The sequence below is a fragment of the Balaenoptera borealis genome (genome assembly GCF_965194805.1).
Source record: "Balaenoptera borealis genome assembly, chromosome: 11".
NCBI lineage: Eukaryota > Metazoa > Chordata > Mammalia > Artiodactyla > Balaenopteridae > Balaenoptera > Balaenoptera borealis.
The window spans coordinates 93,907,546-93,935,404 of record NC_138868.1 but is presented as its reverse complement, the minus strand read 5'-3'; the positions used below and the strand labels follow the sequence as shown (position 1 = coordinate 93,935,404).

Sequence of the window (27,859 nt, the reverse complement as noted above, 5' to 3'; positions counted from 1 at the left end):
ACTAATGATATACTGGACATTCATATATCTTATTGTAAAGTATCTGTTCAAGTGTTTTGCCCTTTTAAAAATGAGCTGTCTTTTTCTTAATGATTTGTAGGCATTCTTTATACATCAGGTTATGAATAATCTTGTAAGATATATGTATTGCAAATATGTTCTCCCAGTCTGTGGCTTACCTTTTCATTTTCTTAAAAGTTTTTTGAGGAGCAGAAATTTTTCATTTTGATTAAGTCAATTTATCAATTTCTTCTTTTATGTTTAATGTACTTTATGTTCTGTCAAACAAATTTTTGCCTATATCTAGGTAGAAAAGATATTCCCTTATGTTGTCTTGTCCCTAGAAGCATTAAAATTTTAGTATTACATTTAGATCTTTGGCTGATGTGGAATTAGTTGTTGTATATAAAATTAAAGTCAAGGTTCATTTTTTCTATACAAATATCCATTGTTTATCACCATTTATTGAAAAGACTTTTCTTTTCCCAGTGAATTGCATCAGCACTTTTCTGAAAATCAATTGACTCTGTGAATTTGTTTCTGGACTCTCTTATGCTGTTGCATTGATATATTTGTCTACCATAAGGTTTCTCAATTTCAGCACTATTGACATCTTGAGCCAAATAATTATTTGTTGTGAGGAAGTTTTTCCTGTGCATTATAGGATATTTAGCAGTGTCCCTGACCTCTACTCATAAGATGCCTGTAGTACCCATCCCCTAATTGTGACAACCAAAAATGTCTCCACACATTGCCAAATGTCTCCTAGGGGACAAAATTGTCCCTGGGAGAGCCACTGCATATCCTTTTGCCAACACCACATGACCTGAAATTATACAGTATAAGGTCTCCAATTCTTTTTCAAGATTATATTAGTTATTCTAGCTCCTCCACATTTCTATACAGGCATACCTCAGAGATATGTGGGTTTGGTTCCAGACAACTGCAACAAAGTGACTATCACAATAAAGAAAATCACATGAATTTTTTGGTTTCCTAGTGCATATGCAAGTTATGTTTACACTCTACTGTAGTCTATTAAGTGTGCAGTAGCATTATGTCTAAAAAAACAATTTATACACTTTAATTTTAAAATTCTTAATTGCTAAAAAAAATTGCTAACCATCATTTGAAACTTTAGTGAGTGTAATCTTTTTGCAATGGTAACATCAAAGATCACTGATCAGAGATCACCATAACAAATATAATAATAATGAAAAATTTGCAATATTGTGAGAATTACCAAAATGTGATACAGAGAGATGAAGTGAGCAAAGGCTGTTGGAAAAATGGTGTCAATAGATTTTCTGGATGCAGGGTTGCCACAAACTCAGTTTGTATTAAAACACAGTATCTGCAAAGCACAATAAAACAAAGTGCAATAAAATGAGGTATGCCTGTACAAGCTTTAGAATCAGCTTATCAATTTCTACAGAAAAACCTGCTGAGATTTTGATGAAATTATGTTGAATCTGTAGATCAATTTGGAAAAAATTAACAACATAACAATTATTGAATCTTCCCATCTGTCTTAGTCAGCTTAGGCTATTTTTATTATTTCTCATAATAAAAATAGCAGGGACTTGGTGGCTTAAACAGTAGAAATTTATTTCCCACAATTCTGGAGGCTGGGAAATCCAAGATCAAAGTGATTGATTCCTGGTGCTCACTTCCTGGATTGCAGATGGCCAGTTTCTCACTGTCCCTATATAGCCCTTGTAGGGCTGCCATAACAAAATACTACAGACTGGGTGGCTTAAACAACAGAAATTTATTTTCTCATATTTCTGTAATCTGGAAGTACAAGATCAAGGTATGCCTAGTTTGTTTCTCCTGAAGCCTCACTCTTTGGCTTATAGATTGCTTCCTTCTTGCTATGTCTTCACATGACATATGTGAATTTGTACACATACATCATTGGTGTCTCCTCCTCTTCTTATAAGGATACCGGTCCTATAGGATTAGGACCCCACTCTTATGACTTCATTTATCTTAATTATCTCCTTCAACGCCCTATCTTCAAATATAGTCACATTAGGGATTAGAGCCTCAGTGTGTAAATTTTGAGGGACCACAATTCAGTTGATAACATAGGAGGTTATCAGTTTTCTAAAGTATGTTTCAATGAGCCGGATTTTGGCTTTGTTATTTTCTTTCTTTTGTCTGTTTTCTATTTCATTGTCTTATCCTCTTATCTTTATTATTTCCTTCCTTACGCTTACTTTTTTACTTTGGTCTTCTTTGTTTATTGTCTTACAGTGGAACAGTAGGTCATTGATTTAAGACCTTTCTTCTTTGTCTAACATAAGCACTTAAAACCATACATTTCCTCTAGGCACTGCATAAGTGACACTGCACAAATTTTGATATGTTGTATATTTACTATTTTTCAGTTTCAAATATTTTCTAATTTCTCTTGTGATTTCTTTCCTGAGCCATGTATTATTTAGAAATGAGTTGTTTGTTTTAAATTTTTGGATGTTTTCTAAACTTTGTATTGCTTTTGATTTCCAGTTTAATCTTGTTTTGGTCAAAGAACATACATACATATGATTTCAATAATTTCACTCTGATTGAGAGATGTTTTATGGCATAGCATATGATTTATTATTGTGAAAGCACCATGTACACTCGAAAGGACTGTATATTCTGTCATTGTTGGATGTAGCATTCTGTGAATATCAATTAGATCAGGGTGGTTGACAGTATGTTCAGATTATATTTTTACTGACTTTTTTTTGGGGGGGGTGGTCTCTTGTTCTACCCCTTCCAGAAAGGTGTTAAAATCTCTTGCCACTATTGTAGAATTGCCTGTTTCTCCATTTTATTCTTTCAATTTTTGCTTCATGTATTTTTGAAGCTCTGTTATTACATGCATACACATTTATGATTATTATGGCTTCCTGATGAGTTGATGCTTTCATCAGTATAAAATGACCCTCTGTGTAACGAGATCTATTTTGTCTGATATTAATAGCCACTCCAGCCTTCCTATGGTTATTTTGCACTATGTCTTTATCATTTTGGGCTGCTAAAACAGAATACCAAAGACTAGGTGGCTTATACATAACAGAAACTTATTTCTCACAGTTCTAGAGGATCGATGTCCAAGATCAGGGTGCCAGCATGGTCAAGTTCTGGTGAAGGCCCTCTTCTGGGTGGCAGAATACCAACTTCTCTGGTATCCTTATATGGTAGAAAGATGACTAGAAAGCTCTCTAGGGCCTCTTTTATAAGGGCACTAATTTCATTCATGAGGGCTCTACCCTCATGACTTAATTACTTTCCCAGAGGCCCCATTTCCTAATACCATCACATTGGGGGTTAAGATTTCAACATATGAATTTTAGGGGGACAGAAACATTCAGTTCATTTTCCACCCCTTTTTTCCAATCCATTTACATGTGTTTTTATATTTAAAGTGCATCTCTTGTATATAACATAGTTGGGTCTTGCTTTTAATTTTATTTTGTTAATTTGTGCCTTTTGATTGGAATGTTTGATCCATTTAAAGTAATTATTGATATGGTTGGATTTAGGTCTCCCATTTTATGATTTGTTTTCTGTATTTTTCTGGTTTTTTTGTTCCTCCTTTTTGATTTTTTTAAACTCCCATTTAAGATTACCTATTGACTTTTTAGCTATGTCTCTTACATAATTTTCTTAGTGGTTACACTAGGGATTAAAATATTCATTCTTTTCACAGTCTACTTTTAGCATTAGGACTGTACCTTCCCATGAAATGTAGTAATCTTGCAATCACTTAGTTCAATTTACTAGCCCCTGCTATTGTCTTATGTATTCTGTTTTATATACTCCATGCGAAAATATTATAGTTTTTCCTTTACATAAAAATATGTAGCCTGTTATAAAGCCAGTTCAATTACTTTATTTCAAATACTGAATGTTTTAAGTTCTAAATTTTTCATTTGGTTCTTGTTTGTATTTTCTAATTATGTGTTGAGGTTTTCCACTTTTTCATTTATTAATGTATGTTTTCCTTTACTTCATCAAGCATAGTTACCATAGACACTTTAATTTTTTTAAAATTTTTATTGGAGTATAGTTGATTTACAATGTTTTAGTTTCAGGTGTACAGCAAAGTGAATCAGTTATGCATATACATATATCCACTCTTTTTTTTTTTTCCAGATTCTTTTCCCATATAGGCCATTACAGAGTATTGAGTAGAGTTCCCTGTGCTATACAGCAGGTTCTTATTAGTTATCTATTTTATATATTTTAGTGTGTATATGTCAATCCCAATCTCCCAATTTATCCCTCCTCCCCCTTATCCCCTGGCAACCATGTCAGGGGATAAGGGGGAGGAGGGATAAATTGGGAGATTGGGATTGACATGTACATACTAATATATATGAAGTAGAAGTAGAGTCTCCATGACTCTACTTGTTTTGTAAATAAGTTCATTTGTACCCTTTTTTTTCAGATTCCACATATAAGCAATATCACATGATATTTGTCTTTCTCTGTCTGACTTACTTCACTCAGTATGACAATCTCTAGGTCCATCCATGTTGCTGCAAATGGTTATTTCATTCTTTTATATGGCTGAGTAGTATTCCATTGTATATATGTACCACATTTCTTTATCAATTCCTCTGTTGGTGGAAATTTAGGTTGCTTCCATGTCTTGGCTATTGTAAATAGTGCTGCAATGAACATTGGGGTGCACGCATCTTTTCAAATTATGGTTTTCTCTAGGTATATGCCCAGGAGTGGGATTGCTGGGTCATATGGTAGTTCTAGACACTTTAATGTTTTTATCTGATAATTCCAACATCTTGATCTGGCCTATTGATTGTCTTTTCTCTTGAGAATGAGTCACATTTTCCTGGGTCTTTATATATTGAGTAATTTTTTATTGTATGTTGCACATTATGTTATTTTGTTGAGACTCTGGATTCTGTTATATCTAAAGGAGAGAGAGGTGTGCGTGTGTGTGTGTGTGTGTGTTGATGTTTTTGTTTCAGCAGCAAATTAATTTGGTTATATTCAAACTGCAAACTATTTCTTCTAAGGTGGGTAACAACTCAAAGCTCAGATGATTTCTTTTGTCCTTTCTGAGGTGCTTTGTGTCTATGGTATAAGAGTCAGCCAGAGACTTGGGCAGAGTCTACACAAGAACTCAGGGATCCTCTTCTCTACTTATCTCCTTTTCACAATTCCCTTTCTCACTCTTGAGTGGCTGTATTTAAATATCCCAAGCTCTAGTTTATGGTTTATCAGTCCAGAAACCTGGTTGGTTTTCTATAAGTGCTTCAACCACCCTGTGTCATGCTGAAATTGTGGCCTGTTGTCTGAGTAATGCTGCAAAAGTGGGGCACATGCCCCTTCTCAGAACTTTCTTTCACATTTTGATTCCCTTTTAAAAACTATGTTCAATCTTCAGACACTTCAAGTAGTTGTTTTTATTTTGTCCAGAGTTTATAATTGTTATCTGTTGGAGGATAGGTTTTTTAAGATTTTATTCCTCCACATCAGAAGCAGTACTCTTGATTGACTCACTTTTTAGGTTTATTTTAAAAGTCAACACCGTATCAGTAATATAGAAGGAAAATGAGTATCACTTGCTGTGGACTGAACATAAGCATAAAAATAACAATGATTATTATTTATTTTTTAATCTGAAAGTAAAAATAGATAAGAACTATAAGAAATAAATTTTTAAAATATAAATTCTTTTATGAGAAAAATAAAACTATTTTTAATCTGTCACTTTTAAAAGAGAAAATCAGCTCTAGTAGCTTAGTTTAAGACAAAGATGGTATCTTACATCATTGAATGGTTCAGATTTTTAGTTTTTACCAATAGAGAGATTCCAAACTGACATGTGTACATGGATGGAAAAGGCAAAAGATATATCATAGCGTTTCTAGTATGGCTAAATACTGCTAACCAAGAAAGTAAACAAAAAAGTCACTTTAACAAACTTTTGCTTCAAGAAATCTCCCTCAGGGAATCTCTAGAATTTGCTCTGAAGGTGTAGGCTTATTTGGTAATGTCCACAGGCTGATGGAATAGGGGCTCTTTAACTACCCTATCCAGTTTGAACAATGCATATTTAGCATTTGTAAAAATCAAAACATTCAAGTGTCAGTTCATAATGTCACAATATTTTCATGTTCATCAGATGAGCTCAGAACCAGCTCATTCAGAAACAAGTCATAGTGTTGGTTTGCCCTCAGCCCATTCTCTTTGTCTTGCCAATGAAATAATGAGATTTAGCATAAAATAATAGTCATTGGGGTCACTGCTCATCTTTTCATAAAGCTGAAGGAACAAAAGTTGAGAATCCTCTACTTCAAATAACATGACTAACAATTTTAAGCTGAGATACTTTCCCAAAGCTTTTTAACTCCTTGGTACTAGAGCTCCTTGATTTGCAGAAACCAACTCTCTAATCTGCTGGCCCCAGTAATGCAATACTTACCTGTACTCCCAAAAGACACTGTCACCCATTCTATAGGGCTGCAGCTCCTCACAAAAAATGGTTGGATTCCAGACAGTCTATTCAGCACCCCATTCCTTTGGTTTTAAGTTGCTTGCTATGGATTATTCTGGAGAAGTCTAAGAGACAATAAATACAACAATTGTTTCAGAGCTTCAGAGTTCTTACCTCTGTCTCCTCAGGTCTGAAATTCTAAACTCTTCCTCCAACGGAGACGAAAGCCCCATTCAACTTCTGCCCTTAGCTTTTACCCCTCAGGCAGAGACCATCAATTATTACCTGCCCGCCCCGCCCCCCCCCACTCCCCGCAACTCCACAAAGCTCCATCTCTTCAGGGATGGCCTTGAGGCACCTAGGCCTTAAGTGCCAGTAGAGGTTGGCTTACAAAAGTGAAAAAGCTACAGTCCCTTAAGGGCATGGGACTCAAGGCAGGGAATTCACTCACTCTAGGTACCCTCTATTCCCTCTGGCTGTGTTCTTTAGAAATGAAACAAATTCTTGTGAATGATGCATGCTTATCAGACATAGATAGTCTGAAAGACTTTGGGAAATACTATGGTAAAATTCTCTAGGATCATTGCTTAAATTAAGTTCAGGATAAAATGCTCCATAAGGAGGGTGAACACGTAATTTATCATCCAAACCTGGAAGTTTGAGGAAGGTGGAGCTACTAATAATCATGTGGGGAAAATAGGGGTAAATCAGAATTGCACTAGGCAAACTGGGACCTGTGCTTACCCCAACTATACCTGGTCTTCTGAGTGCCTGGACTCCCACTGTCTTCCTCTCAGCCTTCCCTGTCTTTCTCAACTCAAATAGCACCTCCTCAGAGAAGTCTTTTGAGGCTGTTTCTTCTCTAATTATTCATCTTTTCCAGACTGGGTTTCCCTAAGCCAGAATCTTATCCTTTACCCAGGCTACAGAAAGAGAGCTAGACTGCTTAGCTTAGAATCCTGGCTCTACCTTTATTAGTAGAGAGACTTTAGGCAAATTAACCTTTCTGTGGTGGTTTTCTTATCTGTGAAGCAGGTAGTAAATAATAATAGTACTTACTTGTGAGGATAAAATGAGTTCATATATGCAAAGCACTCAGAACACCACCTAGGCTGTAAGTGCTCAGTACTGTTAGCTATCACTTCCTCTAAAAATATTATTTTTCCTACCAGAGTCAAGTATCAGATCACTAAAAAATTTGCATTTCTAAAGGCAAAATTGTATAAGTTACTTTTGCCTCATCTATTGTTTCAAATCCTGATATTTTGAGGAGGATATTTTCCTTCAGTGGTGGTCCTGAGTGAAAAAAAATTTAAGTCACCTGAAGTCCCAATTTATGTCCCAGTACTTGCTGCATTATACAAGTTTCTATTTGCTTTTCCTGGGTGGCTTTCTGGTTTTTATCCTAAGTCATATTTTTGGTTTCTGTAGCAAGGCCCCAGCTTTGACACATGTGGAAAAAGAAGGTCCCACCTGCCATTTCAGTAAACAAAGGATGTTGCAGCCATAAAGCCATCAGCCACTATAGCCCCCGCTGGTGTGCCCTGAGGGGAATTCAGGATGGAGGAAAACAGGGTACTGGCCCTAGATAGTTAAGATGCATATCAGAGGAATAATTTCAGTGAGCCCAGACTTGCATGTTTCCATACCTAGAAAAGGACTAAAATCATCTTGAGATGTCTTTATTTTTAACTGAAGTATAGTTGATTTACAATACTGTGTTAGTTTCAGGTTTACAACATAGTGATTCAATATTTTAATAGATTGTACTCCATTTAAAGTTATTACTAAATAATGGCTATATTTCCCTGTGCTGTACAATATATCCTTGTTGCTTATTTATTTTATACATTGTAGTTTGTATCTCTTAATCCCCTTTTTTGCCCCTCTTCTCTTCACTCTCCCCACTAGTAACTACTAGTTTGTTCTCTATATCTGAATCTGTTTCTGTTTTGTTATATTCGTTTTATTTTTTAGATTCCACATATAAGTGATAATGTAGAGCACTGGTCCCCAATCTTTTTGGCACCGGGGACTGGTTTTATGGAAGACAATTTTTCCACAGACGGGGGTGGGGTTGGTTCAGGCGGTAATGCGAGTGATGGGGAGCAATGGGGAGCAGATGAAGCTTCACTCGCTTGCCCGCCACTCATCTCCTGCCGTAGCCGGGTTCCTAAGAGGCTGCGAACGGTTGGGGACCCCTGAAGTACAGTATCTGTCTTTGTCTGACTTATTTCATTTTTCACTTAGTTTAGATCTGTGATTCACAGCTGGAGGAGAATTTGCCCCTTAGGAAACATTTAACAATGTCTGGAGACATTTTTAATGGTCCTACAACTTGGCAGGGGAGAGTTACTGGCATCTAATAAGTTGAGCCTCCACAACAAAGAATTATTGGGCCCAATATGTTAATCATGCCAGATGAAGCCGGAGGTTTGTCCTAGATACTAATATGTTACCAGTTATATGTATTGTAAATATTTTCTCTCAGTTTGTTGATATTTTCATTTTTCCTGTGGTACCTTTTGATGAAGAGAAATTCTTGATTTTAATGTAATTTATCAATCTTTTCTTTTATGGACTGTGCTTTTGTCTCTGATTTAAGAAAGTTCCCCTCTGCCCTAAGGATAGAGACTCCCCAATGAAGTGTCTCAAAAGTTTTAAATTTTGCTTTTTTACACTTAAGCCTTTCATTACATTTGTTTATAATGTAACAGTCCAAAACTAATTTTTATATGAAGAACTAAGGACCATTTACTAAAAGTCCATCTTATCCCCACTGGGTTACAATGTTGTCAAAAATCAAGTTTGCAAAAATGGACTTATTTCTAATTGTTTATTTTCACCTTTCCATCTGGAGGCTAAAGTTGTTTTCACTTTTTTATAAAAGGAAAATTGAATCCCAAGATTTCAGTAGGTTTTTTTTTTGTTTGTTTTTTTAGTGTTTCTCTATATTTTCTAGAGAAACAAAAGGAAGGAAACCTGATGTTGTTATTTTGAATACCAGGGCCAAATATTTCTCAAATTAAAATGAACTCATTAACTTTACTGAAAGTTGTTTCAATTCTCCACAAACTACATTGCCCATAGTACACATTTCAGAAAGGTTGGAAACACATTTGTTTTTCAACTAGCAAAAGAGAGCCTTTTCTGAAACCTTTTTAACACCTATATTTAACCTTACACATCATCTAACTCTTTCATCTAGGGGTTATAACAGAAATACCCATATTCTTTCCTCCATAGTAAGAAAGGCCATTTTCCTAACTGCTGAGAAGCTGGCTCTTAAGGACATTCCTGTCTAGATCATTCCTGGAAAGGAATCCATAGCTCAAACAACAGTCACACCTGTTAGTCAGCCTCAGCCATCAGCTTTCAAATCCAGTTGCTCCGAAGCCACTGGCAAAACTATTTACAGAGTGAAGCAGAGAAGAAATATAAGTATACATTGCTTTCTTTTCCCTTTTTTCCTTTCCGAACATTTCCCCTTCATTCTCATTTAGCCCACACAAGCTCCACACCAGTATTCAATAACACTGAAATGGGATCATTTCATTAAAACAAACTATACTTTGGAATTGAGGTAAATCAGAGGCAGAAATATAAATTCATTGACTCAGAAAATAATTTAGCATTGGGACAAGAAGTTTTCCAGGAGAGGAAATTTTTTCTTTGGGAAAATACTCTGGAAACGATTCCTTTCTTAAACAAGTCAATTATTTGTTACTGCTTGTTATTATTTCTTTTTTTCCTGAATATTCTTGAAATGATTATCAACTAATAACGCAATTATTCTGGAGCCTTCAAGTATGGTTTTAAGGACAACTGAGAAGGGGTTTTCTGTAGTGACGTTCCATGATACCTACTTTTGATATTTGGTCACCATGAAGATTGCCAACTGATGGCCAAGCAATGACACAGAGTATTCATTAAATACTCTCGTTGGACAGGGGGTCTCTAGCTGATTACCACGTCCAGGACCAAGTGGTAGTTAAACCCAAGGGCGCTAAGAGGATTTACCAGATCTACGGCTCTCACATTATAACAAATTTATTAGATCTGGAGCCCTGTTTAGAACCATATAGCAGAAAGACACTTAAAACTCAGGGGCCTGTATTTACAAAATGGCTATGCATACCTCGTTCAGATATATGGGTGTAGAAGGTCTCTGGAGGTCTTTTAAGGAAAATTTCATAAACAAAAGTTACAGGTTTCCACCGCATTTAAACACATTAAATAAGCAATTTCCTAAAATGAATGTGCAAAGGCAAACGAGTTGCTCCAGAGACATGGTAAAGACACACGGAAATAGAGCTTTCTAGCAATGTAGAAGTATGCAATGCTGCAAAGAAAGTGGACTGGGAAATCAACTTATTTTGCTATGACCCCCAGGTTGAGGCCAGGAACACACGTTTTGATTACCCAGGAGGAAAAAAAAAAAAAAAAAGTCAAAGCCACAAGCATAAAGAGTCCTACAACCACCAGACATAAACACACAGCCTGCTGAATGTGGAAGATTATGATCAGGCTGCCAGTTTACCTGCCAGGGAAAGGAGACCCCCCCTGAATCTCCAGGTGCAGGAAGTAGCAGCAGTCAGTTGTCTAGGCTCCTGAGAGTAATCGGGTCTCCCACGGGAGCTGCACCTGATCTGTATCTGTTTCCTTATGCCTCAAGCTGTGCTCCCATGCAGACTAGAAACGCCTGCAGGCAAAACATCACAGTCACCTGGAGGACAATGCCAGCAGCACAGGAAAGGCCACCATCCACATAAAATTCACACTGAAGGTGCTGCCCAAGGGCTAGAGCAGGGCAACCAGATAAGCACTACCCTCTAAAAGAGGCCCTTCCCTCCCCAGCCTCCACACAAGATTTGGACCAGCCCAAAGTGTGCCAAGTGGATTGTCATTGCGATACACGTGAATAAACGGGAGACAGGGTTTAGCAGTTACAATCTCCATCAAATTGTTGAAAACACAATCCAGTTGAGGGCACCTTAGCTCTTAATGTGCCATCATAAGCATCTGGCTCAAACTTAAAACACTATAAAATTTTAGTTTGAACGCCATAAAATCTAAAATGGGAAAACTGGGCAATTCTTGCTCCCCCTGCCCAGGTCGGTGTTAGGGCACTTCCCTGAGCATCAGTGAACACAGGCTCTGGTCCGTTTGGTTAGCTTTACCCGTCAGACCACTCCATTCAGCCTCCGCCTTTCCTTTTCTCAAGGATGATAAATCTTTCGTGTCACTGGACTTGGAAATGGCTCCAGCGCCAGGTGGAAAACCCTCTCTTACGCGGTCCCTAGACAGGTTCCCCAAATGGGGAGCAGCCTGAACTCGTCTGTGAGGAGTCTTGAGCCGGTGGTGAGTCCTAGAAATGAGCAGGTTTGAGGGACGACGGCAGAGAAGGAGACTTGGGAAAACAGGGTCCACACTCCACAACACCATTTCCTGGACGTCAACCGCCCGGAACACACCGCTCGGGCGCAGACGCTGACCGTTAGGCGCGGGCGGGGCCGGGGTCACGTGACCGGCGCCGGGTCATATGCCGGCGTATGCGGGAGCACGCAAAGAGCGGCTCGTCCCTCGGCCGCGCGCTTGGCGTGCGCGCGCAGGCCGGGGGCGGAGCGTGTGGGCTGAGCCGCCGGCGCGCGGCGGGGCGGAGGCGGGGCCCTAGCGGGGTGGAGGGCGGAGGCGGGGCCTCCTTCTCTACCTCCTCCTTCTCTACCTCCTCCTTCTCCTCCTCCTCCTCCTCCTCCTCCTCCTCCTCCTCCGGCGAGGCTGGGCTGGCCGCGGCGGCGGGAGGAGGGTGACCCGCGGAGGGGCGCCTCGGCCATGACTGCGGAGCTGCAGCAGGACGACGCGGCCGGAGCAGCCGACCGCCACGGCTCGGTGGGCCCCGCGGCGGCGGGCGGGAGCCGGGGGGCTGGCTCCGGGTCCCGCGGGAGTAGGGGGTGCGGGGCCGGGGCGGGAGCGGCGCGGGAGCGGCGCGGGGCGCGGGCGGGCGGGCCTGCGGGGCTCGGGCTCGGGGCCAGGCGGGAGGGGTCTGCGGAGGGCGCCCGGGCCCGGCTGGGGAGAGGGCGGCGCGCCGGCCGGGGTGAGCCCCGGGGCTCGAGGAGGAGGGTGAAGTCTCTGCAAGGCTCGGTCGCAGAGATTGAGGACTCTCTTCGGGTTCGGGGACGGGCTGAAGTTCGAGGGAGATTAGCTAATTTGGAAAATCAAATATAAAGGGCAGGACGTGGGCTGTCTGCATCAGGGATCTCTAAGAAGAGCGCTCCTGGCCCCCCACCAAGGGTGAGAAACTTCCGAAAGGGGCAGGTTTGGTGGTTTTTGTTTTTTGTTTTTGTTTTCGAATCCGTTTTAGGGCAGTGCTGTTCTAAGAGTCTAAAGCAGACCGAAGTTATCTAAGTTAAAGCCAGGATTTATCTACACCGTGTGAAAGACCAGGGGTCCTTGTTACCACTTCATGCCTTCCACACACACCCCTATTTTTTTAAGCAGAAGGCAGCCTTCCCAATTACTGCATTCATCACTCTAGATTTTTAAGGAAGGGGGAGGAACAGAACAGCGCGATGAATACAAGGTATGCTGATAATGTTTTCCCTTTTCTGTTATCTAAGAAGATTGAAATCAATACGAGGATTTCTGGGCTAAGGTGGTGAGAGTAAAAGAATACTGGTTTGAGAGAAAATCAAACGGTTAATGTCTGTGCGAAAAAAACTTGGGAAGTGGGCAATTTGAGAAAGTCTTCTAATGTTACTTTGGAATGTTATAACTTAAGACTACCTGTCACCCGTCAAGTGCTGCGCTGTTTCAAGACAGAATTGGAACCCTGTACCAAGTATTTAAATGCGAGTTTGGAAGTGAGGAATTTCATAAAATATTTACAGTACAGAGCTGTCAGAGACTTCCACGTGAGAAACCTTCTATGCCTTTTTGTTTTTCCTCTTCAGGCACTCGGGAGACCAATAGTGTGTAAAGTGACCGCACTTATTTTTGAAACTCCTGTAGTAAAAGATACCTCCGGGTCGTGGACTCCAAAATGAGAATAGGCAGATGGTGTTTCATGTGCTGATTTGTAATAGAAAAATTGTTAGGTGTTTACCAATGCCTGTTGGAACCTGAGTCAGGATTTCCTTTGGTTTCAGAGATCAGTTCTATTTGTTTTTAGGACAGTGAGTTAAAAACAGGTGGGAAAATCTTAGCTTTGAGACAGTCATGTTGATATAGTCATGAAGAGACTATTTTAAGGGAGAGCAAGTCATTTAAATTCGTTGGTTGACACCATGTGCCTTTTGGTCAGCAGCAGCTGCATTTACCTCTGCCGCAGTTTGATAGGTGACCACTGTCTCAGCACTCTCTGTTTAAGAGTTCATATGTGAGGTGTTTGATGAACACTTGTATATAAGTCATAGCTATTTTTGGAAAGCTTTGGAACTCCAGTGGCTGTGGCTAGCTGGAGGACCCTGATTCCTGGCAACCTGCAGAGTGATGACATTTACTGTTCTTCTCAGTGATTCGCCCCATGCAGACAGATGATAAGCTTGGAATGCTTGATAATGTTTGCCCTTTTTGTTTTTGCTAATGTAAAATGCTTGAAGTTAGCAGGCTAGGCTGAAGGAGTCTTAGATGAGGAAATTACCTTTCACATCTCAGAGGAAAGATTTTAATATCTTCTTCCTAATCTTCATAAGTTTCATGTTAGAATGGACTCTATTTTGAATTCTCTGAAGCATTCTACGTTGCCCTTAAAGGATCTTTAATTGCTCTTAATTGAGGGGAGCGCTCCTCCCCTGACACTCAGAATCTATTTAAAACCTAGAATGCTTCCCTTCCATTATTGGTCATTTGTACATGCAACAGGCAGAACCCATTATAGCCGTACAAGATTTGAGTGCAAGAAAAATGTAGTACTCTTGAAATATGTTCTCAGTATGTACTCGAGTCTAAAAGAGAGTGCTATTTCAATCAATTCTTGACTTAGATGAAAACCAGCAGCAATGTTTACTGTTATTGTAGGTTAAACAACTTGAAGTCAGTTTGGCTCTTAGAAACCTGTGGTCCTTGGCAGCTATACTAGGGCTCATCACCCATTCTGCTAACTGAAGCCCTGTGAAAACCTGTCAGTTTCGGTGAAAATTTAATGCTTTCTTTTGATTTTTTGGCTTTACACCCTCTTTTACCTTGTCTCATTAATTGTGATTTTTGGAACATCAGTAAGTCAATGCTTGGTTGGCTTCCACAACTCTCATGCCTCCAGCTACAGACAGTTCCTATTCACACAATACTTTCAGGAAATTTATAAAACACATTGACAAGTAATACCTCACCAGGCAAGATCTTTCCATGTGTTTTGTTTCATCCAAGAAATTTAAAGCAATAGCCAAGTGAAACATTTTTCAAGGAAAATAATGACGCTGATAATAGTAGTAGATAACATTAATTGATCATGTACTATATGCCACACTCTGTGCTCCGAATTTAACATATATTATCTCAGTACTTATGACAACTCCAGGAAATTTTCTTGTTTCTTGTTAAATAATTTGCCGAAGCTCACCAAGCTAGTCAGTGGTACAGCCAGGATTGAACCCAGGCACTTCTGACTCCAAGGAGCCCAGGAAATCCCTGATCCTACTTCTTAGTCAGTGGACCCACTGTTTTGGGTCAGATCCTTTCTATTACTCTCTAGAACTCTCTTCCTGATGTTTTAAACTTTCAGTCCTCCCTGCACTCTTTCTAAATAGATAACCTTGCTTTCTACTTAACTGAGCTTGCTGATACCTTAAGAGCTCTCTGTCTCATATTTGGGGGTTTTTTTTCCCCCCCTCTTCATCATCTCTTTTTCTCTCAATGGAAGAGGTACCCTTCCCTTCTCCCTTCATTTCTTAGAGATGAATCTAAATCATTGGTGTCTAGAGACCTTTTTGATTGTGACTACTGGGGGAGAATGCTCCAGTAGAAGCCAGGGATGCTGCTAAACATCCTACAGTGTACAGGATAGTCCCCCCTAAACAAAAAGCTGTCTGGCCCCAAATGTCAATAATTTTGAGCTTAAGAAACCCTGATTTAGATGTCTCTCCTCACATGCCTAAGTTTTCTTACAGCTTCCTTATCCGAGCCTAACCCCCAGGCACCTTCACTGACTTCTGCTTCCTTGCGACTCGGAATATGGTCCACGGACCAGCAGCATCCACATCACCTCGGAGTTTGTTAGAAATGCAGAAGTTTGGGTGTGCTGTAGCCAGCTTGTACTTGTCCTGCATCCAGACTTTTTTGACAATTTATGAAGCACTTTAACATTTATTCTCATTGAACCCATATAGCAACCCTATGAAGTAAAATTTAGTGCGACTAGGAAGTAGAATTTGCAAAGTGACACAGCTAGTAAGTGATAAAACCAAAACCATAGCACAGGCAGTTTTCTCCTAGGATATCAGTATTTTTACTACAACCTCTAGATGAGTTTTGTTAGATGGGCAGGTCACAATATTTTACATTTAAAAATCAGTTTTTCATTTTAGTAACAATTCCTGTATGCATTACTTCATTTCATAGTCACACCAGTGCTGTCAAGGCTTATGGTATACTTTATTTTCCAGGTGTGGAAATTGATGCTCAAGAAAGTTGAAATTTGCCTAGAGGCTAATGTGTGCTAAGAATCTGGGCTACTTAGTGCTATTTCCACCATCAAGACTTTATAATCAAAAGGGAGGTCAAAATACCAGACATTCAAAGTCAAATTAAAGATCTGCGTGAATAGGTGCTGGCAGCTGCTGCATGATGGTTGGTAGTCAGGTTAAACTTGAGATGTCCTAAACAAATATTTCCTTTTTCAGTATTCCAGCCCAAGTTAGTACTTGCCTGGTGTCTTTTTTCTTCTTTTGTGTGTGTGTGTGTACGTGCGTGCGTCGATTGTGCAAAGCTTTCCCTTTTTATTCAATTGAATAAATTCATATAATATAAAATTAACTATTTTAAAGTGTACATTTAGTATATTCACAGTATTACACAACCACCACTTCTATCTAGTTCCAAAATATTTTTAACACCCCAAAAGAAAACCCGCTAAGCTGTCACTCCCTATTCCCCCTCCCCTCTTCCCCCTGGCAACACCAATCTGCTTTCTGTCTCTGCGTTTACCTGTTCTGGATATTTCATGTAAATGGAATTGTATAGTACATGACCTTTTGTGTCTGGCTTCTTTCACTTAGTTTAATGTTTTTGAGGTTCATCCAAGTTATAGCATGTATCAGTACTTAATTCCTTTCAATAACGGCTAGTATTCAACTCTATGTATCAATTACATCTCATCTGTTTTTCCGTTGGTGGACATTTGAGTTGTTCCCACCTTTTGTTTTTTATGAATAGTCCTTCTGTGAACATTCACGTACGAATATTTTGAGTCCTGCTTCCAGTTCTTTTGGGTATATACCTAAAAGTAGAATTGCTGGATCATAGGGTAATTCTATGTTTAATGTTTTGAGGAACTGCCAGACTTTTGCACAGCAGCTGTACCGTTTTATGTTCCCACCAGCAACGCACAAGGGTTCCAGTTTCTCCACATCCTCCCCAAACACTTGTTATTGTCCATTATTGCTTTTGTTTTTTTTAACATCTTTATTGGAGTATAATTGCTTTACAATGGTGTGTTAGTTTCTGCTTTATAACAAAGTGAATCAGCTATACATATACATATATCCCCATATCTCCTCCCTCTTGTGTCTCCCTCCCACCCTCCCTACCCCACCCCTCTAGGTGGTCACAAAGCACTGAGCTGATCTCCCTGTGCTATGCAGCTGCTTCCCACTAGCTATCTATTTTACATTTGGTAGTATATGTAAGTCCATGCCACTCTCTCACTTCCTCATTTAGTTTTGATTTGCATTTTCCTAATGGCTAATGTTAAGCATCTTTTCTTATGCTTATTGGCCATTTGTATCTCTTCTTTGGAGAAATGGCTGTTCAGGTCCTTTGCTCATTTTTGAATTGGGTTTGTTTGTCTTTGGTGGTTTGAATTGTAAGAATTTTAATATAGTCTGGATGCTAGACCCTTATCAGATTTATGATTTGAAAATATTTTCTCCCATCCTGTAGGTTGTCATTTCACTTTCTTGATAATGTCCTTGGATGCACAAAAGTTTTTAGTTTTGATGAAGTGCCACTTACCTATTTTTTCTTCTGTTGCTTGTGCTTTTGGTATAATATAAAAAGAATCCATTGCCAAATTCAAGATAATGAAGATTTACCTTTAACTTTCTTCTAAGAGTTTTCTAGTTTTAGCTCTTATATTTAGGTTGTTAATCCATTTTGAGTAAGCTTTTGAATATTGTGTGAAGTAAGGGTCAAACTTTACTCTTTTGGAAATGGATATCTAGTTGTCCTAGCACCATTTTTGTTTGTGGTGTGTGTAAATTTAAGGTGTACATCATGTTATTTTGGTAAATTTGTATATTATAATATGTTTGCTCCTGTAATGATATTTATCATATAACATACTTATAGTGCAATATTATTGTCTACGTTCAATAAACTGTACATTAAATCTCTGTGACTATTTTAGTACTTGTTACAAGTTTGTACTCTTAAACACCATCAATCTTATCCCTACAGCACCCCCAGTACCATTTTTTGAAGAGAATATTTTTTCCCCATCAAATGGTTTTGACACCCTTGTCAAGAATCAGTTGACCATAGATGTATGGTTTTTTTCTGGACTCCCAATTCTTATTCATTTGTCCATATGCCTGTCCTTATGCCAGTACTACACTGTCATGATTACTGTAGTTTTGTAGTAGGTTTTGAAATTTTAAAGTGTGAGTCCTCTAACTTTGTTCTTTTTCAGTATTGTTTTGGCTATTCAGGGTCCATTGAAATTCTATATGAATTTGAGGATCAGCTTTTCCATTTCTGCAAAAAAGGCCATTGGAATTTTGATAGGGATTACACTGAATTTGTAGATCACTTTGGGTGGTATTGATATCTTAACAATATTAAATCTTTGTGATGATTAGTTTTATGTGTCAGCTTGACTAGATCAGGAGGTGCCCAGACATTTAGTCAAACATTATTCTGGGTATGTCTGCAAGGGTGCTTCTGGATGAGATTAGCATTTGAATTGGTAGGCCGAATAAAGCTGATTGCCCTCCCTAGTGTCTGTGGGCCTTACCCCTTCAGCTGAAAACCTGAATAGAACAAAAAGGGTGAGTAAGGAAACTTTACCTACCTGACTGGGTGCAGGTCTTCTCCTGCCCTCAGACTGGAACTTATATCATCAGCTCTCCTGGTTCTCAGGCTTTCTAGATCTGACTGGAATGACACCCTTGGCTGGTTCTCCAGCTTGCCAACTGCAGATCTTGGGACTTCTCAGCCTCCATAATCCCAAGAGCCAATTCCTAATAATAAATTTCTTAATTCACACACACAGGAAACTAGGAATACAGGGTCTCTTCATGCGCTTGCACACACATGTGCCCTATTGGTTCTGTTTTTCTGGAGAACCCTGACTGATACAGTCTTCCAATCCATGAACTTGGATGTTTTTCCATTCATTAACGTTTCCTTTAAGTTCTTTCTCAGTGTTACGTAGTTTTTAGTGTACAAGTCTTGCACCTTCTTGGTTAAATTTATTCCTAGGTATTTTATTCTTTTGGATATTATTATAAGTGTAATTGTTTTCTAAATTTCCTTTTCAGATTGTTCATTGCTGCTATATAGAAACACAACTGATTTTTGCCTGTTGATCCTGTACTCTGCAACTTTGCTGAATTAATTTATTAGCTCTAGTGACTTTTTTGTGGATTCTCTGGGATTTTATATATCGTCATCTGTGAATAGAGATAGTTTTACTTTTTCCTTTCCAGTGTGGGTGCCTTTTATTTATTTTTCTTGCCTAATTGCTCTGGCTAGGACTTCTAGTATAATGTTGAATAACATTGGTGAAAGTGGGCTTCTTTGTATTCATACTGATTTTAGGGGGAACTCTTTCAGTCTTTCACCATTGTGAATGATGTTAACTGTGAGTTTTTTTTAATAAAGGCTCTTTATCATGTTGAGGAAATGACCTTCTCTTCCTAGTTTCCTGATTGTTTTTATCATCAAAGGGTGTTGGATTTTTTCTGCATCGACCAAGATAACTGTGTTTTTATCCCCTTCATTCTGTTAGTGTGGCATATTACATTGGTTGGTTTTTACTGGTTTCCTTTCATGTCTTCATCAATCACGTTCTCTTAGGCATCCATTTTCAAATATTTGGCTAAGCTTTATCTCTTCATTCTTTGAGATGTGCAGAGTATACTCTACCTTTCCATTTCTCCTGCCAGCTTCCTACCTCTCTCATCACACTTGGTTTATTCAGTAGCCCTGTATCTCATGGTTAAGCTTTCTTTCCCTAGGCTCATCCCACTTTAAACTAGTTGTTGACATGTGCTAGATGAATCCCCTTAAAGTACCTTTTTTACCCCTCATATTTCTTCCCTGCTGAGGAACCTGTAATAATTTTTCATTGTTCATTAGATCAAGTCTAAACTCATCCTGACATTTAGAACCCTTCATAATCCAATCCCACATCACCTCTCTGGTCCCTGTTATTTATCAAAAATGGAAACTACACACTGAGGCCCATCTAATAATAACTTAAAATTTTACTGTTAGGTTTCTAAAACTATAACCATGTAAACTTGATTTCTTATATCTTTTCCCATATTTTCTTAGTTTCTCAATAAACCTTAGCAGTAGATTGCTGAATGGCATTTTCTTTAATTTTTGAAGACACATTTCATAAGACCTTATTGTAACAGTTTCCTGGTCTCGTTTGTTGTATTTAGTTGGGGCACATATGTATTTAAAGAAATGAAAAAAATATTGTCTTAATGTATTCAAAAGTAAGAAAAAGGGGCTTCCCTTGTGGCGCAGTGGTTGAGAATCTGCCTGCCAATGCAGGGGACACGGGTTCGAGCCCTGGTCTGGGAAGATCCCACATGCCGCGGAGCAACTAGGCCCGTGAGCCACAATTACTGAGCTTGCGCGTCCGGAGCCTGTGCTCCACAACAAGAGAGGCCACGATAGTGAGAGGCCCGCGCACCGCGATGAAGAGTGGCCCCCACTTGCCACGACTAGAGAAAGCCCTCGCACAGAAACGAAGACCCAACACAGCCATAAAAAAAATAAAAAATAAAAAAAATAAAAAAATAAAAAATAAGAAAAAAAACAAGGTGCAGGACAGGATGTATAGTATGAAAGAATATATTTGTGTGCATAGACCATTTCCGGAAAGATATGTCAGAAACTATTAATAGTGGTTACTCCTGGGAAATGGGACTGGATGGGAGGAAGAGGGAAATTTCCCTTTCATTTTATATCTTTCTGTGCTGTTAGAATTTCCTGCTCAGTTAATGTGGAAAAAAAAGATGAAAAAATTTGAGTAAATAATGATTAGTTCTTTTTTTTCTTGCTTTTAATTTTAGTTTAAACCCCTCTATACCATTTAGAATTGGCTAACTTTTAAAAACTTTTAATGCTTTTTAAAAACTTTAAGCCAGTTGATGAACTGAAACAGTGATTTTCGTCCCGTACCTAACTTTTGCACCATTAAAATAAGTTATCAAGTAGCCCATTTCGGGGGATTTAGTTTCATCCACTAAAAAAATGCTATTTGTCAATTGTAGAGTCATAAGGCACTTTAGATTTCTATGTTATGAGTAAATTGGACCAACATGGAGTTGTTGCTGGGAGAAAAAGTGAAAAAATACCAGGGCTTTTGTGGACTTGTTCCTTGTTTCGTGAAAGTTGGAAAGGTTAGCGGCAGTCTCAGACTGTGTTGTTAAGACCCTGTTGTGTAGGTTGGGTTTCTGGAGTTGCTGCTCTATATTTTCTTTGACTCCTAAAGTTATTCCTTTGCTTTCCTTGGGTATTTAAGTTTAATTTTAAAATTAGAAAACCAGATCTTTAACTTTGGAGGGAATTTTATTAGGCACACCTTGGTAGTTCTTTGGAGTAAAGTAACATTTATCAATTATGTACTTAGTTTTAAATTTAGAAATGGCTTTGTAAAAATAGACAGTTGAGATCAGGAAATGTGTGCATCAGAATGATGAAAATAGCATCCCTGTTTGAAGGAATGGAATAATCTAGAAAGCGCCTCATCACAGTGCTCAACTGGGTATTTGAAGATTGTGAGATTAGTAATCTCACTAATTTGCTGATCAAAGAGTTTTAATTTAGTTGCAGTAGGATTAGGACTATAAAACTTCATAGTTTAATGTTTTACTGGGTGACTAATCCTGTTTATTGCTTACTGTAAGGTGAGTTATTGTCTTTGCTTTAAGAAAACCTCAGTCCTGAGAAGTTTTGCACCAAAACCACGGAGTAGTTGAGGTCGGAAAGCTTGAGTTCCTTCTTTCTAGAGATTTGTGTGTGCCTGTCTTTTTTCACTGCCTCTGGGCAAGAAAAGAGAGTACTCTTTGTTTTATGAAAATAATATGTATTTAGCTAAGGAAATGCAAACATGTTGGCTCTTGCCAGTTATTTGACTTCATTATGACTGGAGCACAGGCTTTGTCTTGTCTCATGTTGGGTGTGTACTTTATATTTAGCATCATAGGGTGAAGTTAATATTTAAATCAGCTTCCTGTGAAGTTCCAGAAGAAACTGTGAGTTAGTAATACAGTAGGATCCTAATGAGCTTAGCTTGTCTGTTGTGGTAAAATTAACAGGTCATATATAGTACTGATCAGGATTTGCGTTGTCTGTGTGAGAATTTAGGTTTACCTAAATATTTATAAGACTGAGTCACATCATAGCAGTTGTTTATGTGTATCACTAGCATAGCTTAATCCTTGTGAAACTTGGTATTCAGACTGTTAGTTATTTTTGATTAATCTTTTAATTCAAGACATTTGATGACAAAATAGGTTTTGTAAACCTTAGTTTTCTAATTTGCACAATGAAGATAATGATTCTTAACTTTTTTAGGGTTGTTCCAAGGATTACATGTGTGTGTGAGGCATCTAAGGTTCCTGACAGAAAGGTGTTCAGTAAGTGTTAGTTACAATTGTTAGTAGCACTGTCCTATGGCTAATTCAAATCAGGTAGTGTGTTGTGTGACTCTTGCCTTTACAGAGGCAGGAATTTCACTTAAAACAGTTAGGAAACCACATGGTGAGAAATACCAGGTAAAGCCAGTAAGTCCTATTCCTTCGCAGGCTCATTCGTTCCCTCAACATGGGAGAGGGAGAGAATAGTAAGGGACCAGAGTTCTTGAAGGAGGTAAGATGAATGTAACGTCGTTCTTGACACCGTACAAAATGATTTTATGTAGCTGTCATCTCTGCCCAATAGCTTTTAAAAAAGGGAAACTAAGAGTTTATTTTCCTTTCCTGAGTGTATTATTCTAGATGTGTTAATGTCCACTGCTACCTGTTACAAAGTGGAGACAGAGGAGTGGGACTTTAACCTACAGCCAAATGTAATGGTTAGTAAATTATTTATCATTTCAATACCGTATTTCATTGATTAGCATTTATTTGGCTTTCTGGGATCTCTGAAATTGAGATGGTCCTTACATTTACTATCATCCAAGTAGCACATGTGGTGCAGTTATCATAGTCTGCGCATGTGTGGGCTGAGTCATAGCTGTTCCTGCTGTCATGGCAGTCGGGTTATATGCACTCTTGGTACCGCACGGTTAGTTTACTTGCCATTTAAAAGGGCTTTAAAAAGATCGAAAAAACTATGAAGAAAGGCATAGAAATAGAACAGCAGGGTACAGATTTGATTTCATGTGAAGTAAAATATTTGTCATTGGAGGAATGATTACAGTTTCAAATTTTCTTGCAAAGCTACAATCAAGTGCATTATGGGACCTCAGAAAGGAAGATACTGTAGGTGTTTTAAGCTTTTTGTTGTTGTCGCTGAGAAATATGCCGAAGAATTATCTATTGCATGCCAGGCAGTGCACCTGGAAGTAGGGTGAATTGCTCTATTTCTCAACATAAATGAGACATTTGGGAACTACAAGAAGCTGATGTGACCGATTCATGTGTCTCCTAGGACTGTCATGAAGGCATTGGCTCCTAGGACTGTCATGAAGGACTTCGTCACACTTCACTGTCATGAAGGCATTTAAGTGGCAGCCGTTTTTATCTTTGGTGGTGCATAAAATAATGGTGCTTTTTATAACTGATGGCACCTTAGATTCCATCCATTATAGTGTTTACCTCTCTATTTCCTAATGATAGCTTATTTGGAACTGATTGTACTACTGAGTAATCAAAATTGTGATTATATAAGGGCAGCTAAAATAAAAATAGGAAACTTGTTAAGATGCAGAGATCAAGGTCAAAATATAAGAATAAAATGTTTGCATTGTTTTGCATTAAATAGGTATTCTTGCCTGTTTTCTTTGTCTTCTCAGATACAGCATGGCATAGAGGTTAGAGTGCAGACTCTGAAGTCAGGCAGCCTGGGGTCAAATCCCAGCTCCACCCCTTACTAGCAATAACTTTGTGTAAGTTACTTAACCTCTCTATGCCTCAGTTTTCTGTCAAATGGGCGCAGTGTCTATCTCACAGATTTGTTAGGAGGGTTAAATGAGTTAATACATATGAAGTGTTTTGAACAGCACCTGGCTAAAAGTAAGCAGTGGGTGTGAGCTATTTTTTAACTGGGATTGTCTTCTGTGACTCCTGCATCCGTTGGTACACAGAGTAATTTGAGGTGAAGATGTGATTGTCTATCCCGCTCTTACCTTCTTGGTTCCAGTTCAGGGCTGATAGGCTACCCATTTCCTCTTCCTTTTATTCCACCCTTTTTTGGGTACATTGATTTGGATTTTTTAGAAAATTGGTTATGATTGACCTATATAGATTCACACACTTTTACACAATACGATCAATGGAATTTGAATTTGTTTGGAAACAAACTTTTTAATACTTTATTTTTCTAAAAATCACATGCTGTGTTTTCAGTGTTTTCCAAGGTTAAATCTGGATACCTCTTAGTGTGAGAGTCGCTCTAGCAGTGCCCAGGCGGTGACTGCCTTTGACAGACTCACAGCCTCCAGAACTGCTGGGCTCAGCAGCGTAGGGTTCCATTTCTAGCCCATGACGATGACCTGTGACTAGAACAGAAAGACTGTTGATGCTTTTCCAAGGACTGTACAGGGGTGTTTCAGTTCGTTATTTCTAGTGGTGTGCTGCTTGAGTGTTGCATTGGGCCCTCAGCTGTTGAAGAACAGAGGATACTGTTTCTATTACAGCTGGCAGTGAGCTAGACCGCCTCTTGGAGACATAGGACTAACTGAAAGACAGTTAATGGTCAAGCATCAAGTATTGAATCGGGGCTTCATTCTAGGACAATGTTAAGAATAAATTAGGTTTCTTCTCGCTGGATTAAATCTGAGCTATTTCGTTTTCAGTATTCTTCTGTAAGATCACTGTGTCTTCACTTGGGCCAGCCAATTGTTTAAATGGTTTAAAAGCTTACTTGTAAATAGGTGTTCTGTGTTAACTTGTCTGTGTTCACTTGTCAGTTGAAGACTTTAAGGCTGAAAAGGGTTATAAACTGATCTTGTAGCTGGAAGTTAATAAGAAGGGTTTTTCCATGATTCAGATTAATGAAGAGAAAACATTCCATACTTTATTCCCTCTGCAATTGTATTTATAGTTCAGAAAATTCTAGCTTTATCTATACATTTTTTTAAGCAATCAAACCTAAAGTTTCAAATATGACATTGGTGGTATTGTTTGTTAATTACATGGTTGGAAACTTAATGTCAGTGAAAAATGACACACACAAATGGCATGTGCAGTGAAGCTTAAAATAGCACATCTTCACATCCATGCAAATTCCCTGGACTCCTTATAATGACCTACTTACGTACTGCTCACAGAGAGAAACCTGAGGCACTTGAAGCGTCCATTAAGGCTAGAATATTACATTTAAATGTTTTATGTATTTGTAGTTTTGCTATTTACTCATGTTTTGTCCACAAATGCCAAAAGCATTTTCCATGATTAAGCTTTTAAAAGAGCAATACATTTGGCATTTCAGAATGTGTCTGACAGTCAGTACCTTGTTCCTTGGAGCTTGTTGGTTTTTTAAAGTAAACAATGCAAGTCTCAAACCTGTTTACCCAAGATGCTGGTGTCTATTCTTTAAATGTATCCAGGTTTACTTTCCGATTGACACATGTCTGTGTTCTTTCTGTTTCTCAAATGTAGAGCTGCCAAATGCTGTTAAATCAACTGAGGGAAATCACAGGCATTCAGGACCCTTCTTTTCTTCATGAAGCTCTGAAGGTTAGTCTCAAGGCCTCTATTAGTCAACAGGTTTTAAAACTGTTGTTCGTATCAGTTATGTCAGTTCAAGCTATATTTATGCCAAAATGAAAGTGCATACGTATAGGGACAGAAGTTCTCAAGATCAAATGACCCAGTATCTTCAACATGTAAATTATAAGAGCAGGAAAAAGTTGAGGAGGGGAGAGACTCACGGTGCGGGGGAAACCTACAGAGATTTAAGGTACCTGTTAACTAACTGTACTGTATGGGCCTTTTGTGAACTAAAAAGTATTTGAGGTCAGGGAAATTTGAACCGGTTATTTGTGTGAGGATAGCATTATGGGTTATATTTTTTTAAAAAGATACATTCTGAAATGTTGACTGATGAAATGATAAGACACTTAGAATTTGCTTCAGAGTATCTGGGGGAGGAGAGGCAGAATAGGTAAAATAAGACTGACCAGGGCTCGGTAATTATCGAAGCTGAGTGATAGGCACATGGGGTTCAATTATACATTCCCTCTCCTGTTGTGTATGTTAGAATTTTTTCCTAAGAAAAGTTTAAAAAGTTAAAATGAAATAGAAGTATGGTCATCACTACAGAATATGATACCTGTTTGGCACCTTTACTGTAGGGGCTGACTTCATGTAGAATCTCTGTGTTAATCGCCAGCCCCCTTTTTGATACATCATGCCTTAGCTATTCTGTGAAATCAGGCGGCATAGTAGCCAAAGCAGTGAGATTTCATTCTTGTTTGCATGTTGTGGGAAATCAGAGCATGGCAACTCCCTTCCTGTAACTAGGAGTTTAATAGCAGTGCTTTAAGCGTAATAGACCTACTGTCCTCCACTGTACTCTGTTTCCTCCTTTATACCCTAGAATTATGCCTAGACTTATTCAGTATGTCACCAGGGTAGTAAGAGTTATAACTTGCTGCTTATTTTAAATGCTGTGATGCTTTACTTTTGAAATTTCTCTTTTTTTCTTCCCCTCAGGCCAGTAATGGTGACATCACCCGGGCAGTCAGCCTTCTCACTGACGAAAGAGTTAAGGAGCCCAGCCAGGAGACTGCTGCTACAGAACCATCTGAAGCAGCGGGCAGCGCTGCTAGCAAAGAAGAATTAGCAAGTAGGTATATCCTGGCTTGGTCCCGCTCTGAACTAGCAGAGAGTAAGAGATGAGTTTACGTGAGTGTCCTTTCCATCACTTCAACCCTTCGGAAATAGTAGTAATAATGGCTAATTACTGAGCCATTACTAGGCGCCAGGCACAGTTCTCAGCACTTAAATGGTTCCATTCATTCAGCACTTATTTAATGAACCCCTATTATGTGCCAAGCACTCTTTTAGGCACTGCAGATGAACAAAAGAAACAGGAATTGCTGCCCTGTGAGAGATGAGGCCATTGAGGGAACAAATGGGAGGCAGATCTTGCAGAGCCTTCATAGCTGCTTGGCATTTACTCTGACTTAGAGGACTAGCCATTGGAGAGTTTGGTGCAGAGGAATGCTGTAAACTGGTTTCCTTTGGCTAAAGATCATTCTGGCTGCTCTGTTGAGAACAGAATGTGTGGGAGGGAGTAGTGAGCATGGGGCAGAGCAGGGAGCCCAGGACGACTCAGGAAGCTATTGCAGATGAAGGCGGTGTGGGCCAGGATGCAGTGGTGGAAGGGTGACAAGTGCTCGCTCTACAGGATTTGCTTACAGAGGATCTGAGGGTTGTGAAAGAAAGAGAGGGGTTAAAGATGACTCCAGGTTTTTTTCCTAAAGAGCTGAAAGGATGGAGGTGCACTTAACTGACATGGGAGTAATTGCAGATGGAGCAGATTTGGGGTGGAAAATGAGGAGATCGGTTTTGGCAATATTAAGTTTGAGATGCCTGTTAGACATCCAGGTGGAGTATCAAAAAGGCATTGGAGGTCCAAGTGTGCAGTTCAGGGGAGAGATCTGGGCTGGAGATGGATAAAACTTGGAATCATAAACCTGTAAATGGTACTTGAAGTTACGAGAAGGGATGAGCTCTCCAAGGGAGTGGGTATAGAAAAGAGAAAAGGTTCAGCAGTAGACGCTTCCAGTGTTGAGATGTCTGGGCCGGGGGCAGGGTGGGGGTGGGAGTTTGT

At 39.0% G+C, this 27,859-nt stretch overlaps 2 protein-coding genes across 11 annotated transcripts in view; one reads left to right on the top strand and one right to left on the bottom strand.

Annotated features, from left to right (window-relative positions):
* HTR3B (5-hydroxytryptamine receptor 3B) overlaps positions 1-6,551 on the bottom strand; it is a gene marked incomplete at its 5' end in the record, with an annotated part of 76,200 nt that extends 69,649 nt beyond the window's left edge. The window contains one exon of the mRNA XM_082343941.1: positions 6,452-6,551. Within this exon, the coding sequence (XP_082200067.1) occupies positions 6,452-6,551 (100 nt within the window). The remainder of the gene's footprint in view (positions 1-6,451) is intronic.
* Positions 6,552-12,215: 5,664 nt separating this feature from the next.
* USP28 (ubiquitin specific peptidase 28) overlaps positions 12,216-27,859 on the top strand; it is a 56,489-nt gene continuing 40,845 nt past the window's right edge. For 4 of the 10 annotated variants that reach the window (XM_082342353.1, XM_082342357.1, XM_082342363.1 and 1 more), the window contains exons 1-3: positions 12,216-12,352; positions 25,681-25,758; positions 26,737-26,869. In XM_082342353.1, coding sequence (XP_082198479.1) covers positions 12,296-12,352; positions 25,681-25,758; positions 26,737-26,869 — 268 coding nt within the window. In that variant the 5' untranslated portion in view covers positions 12,216-12,295. Of the gene's footprint in view, positions 12,353-12,601; positions 12,755-12,792; positions 13,044-22,912; positions 22,932-23,873; positions 23,967-25,680; positions 25,759-26,736; positions 26,870-27,859 lie in introns of those variants that run through there. The other 6 variants (XM_082342358.1, XM_082342352.1, XM_082342362.1 and 3 more) reach the window with 4 other exon arrangements.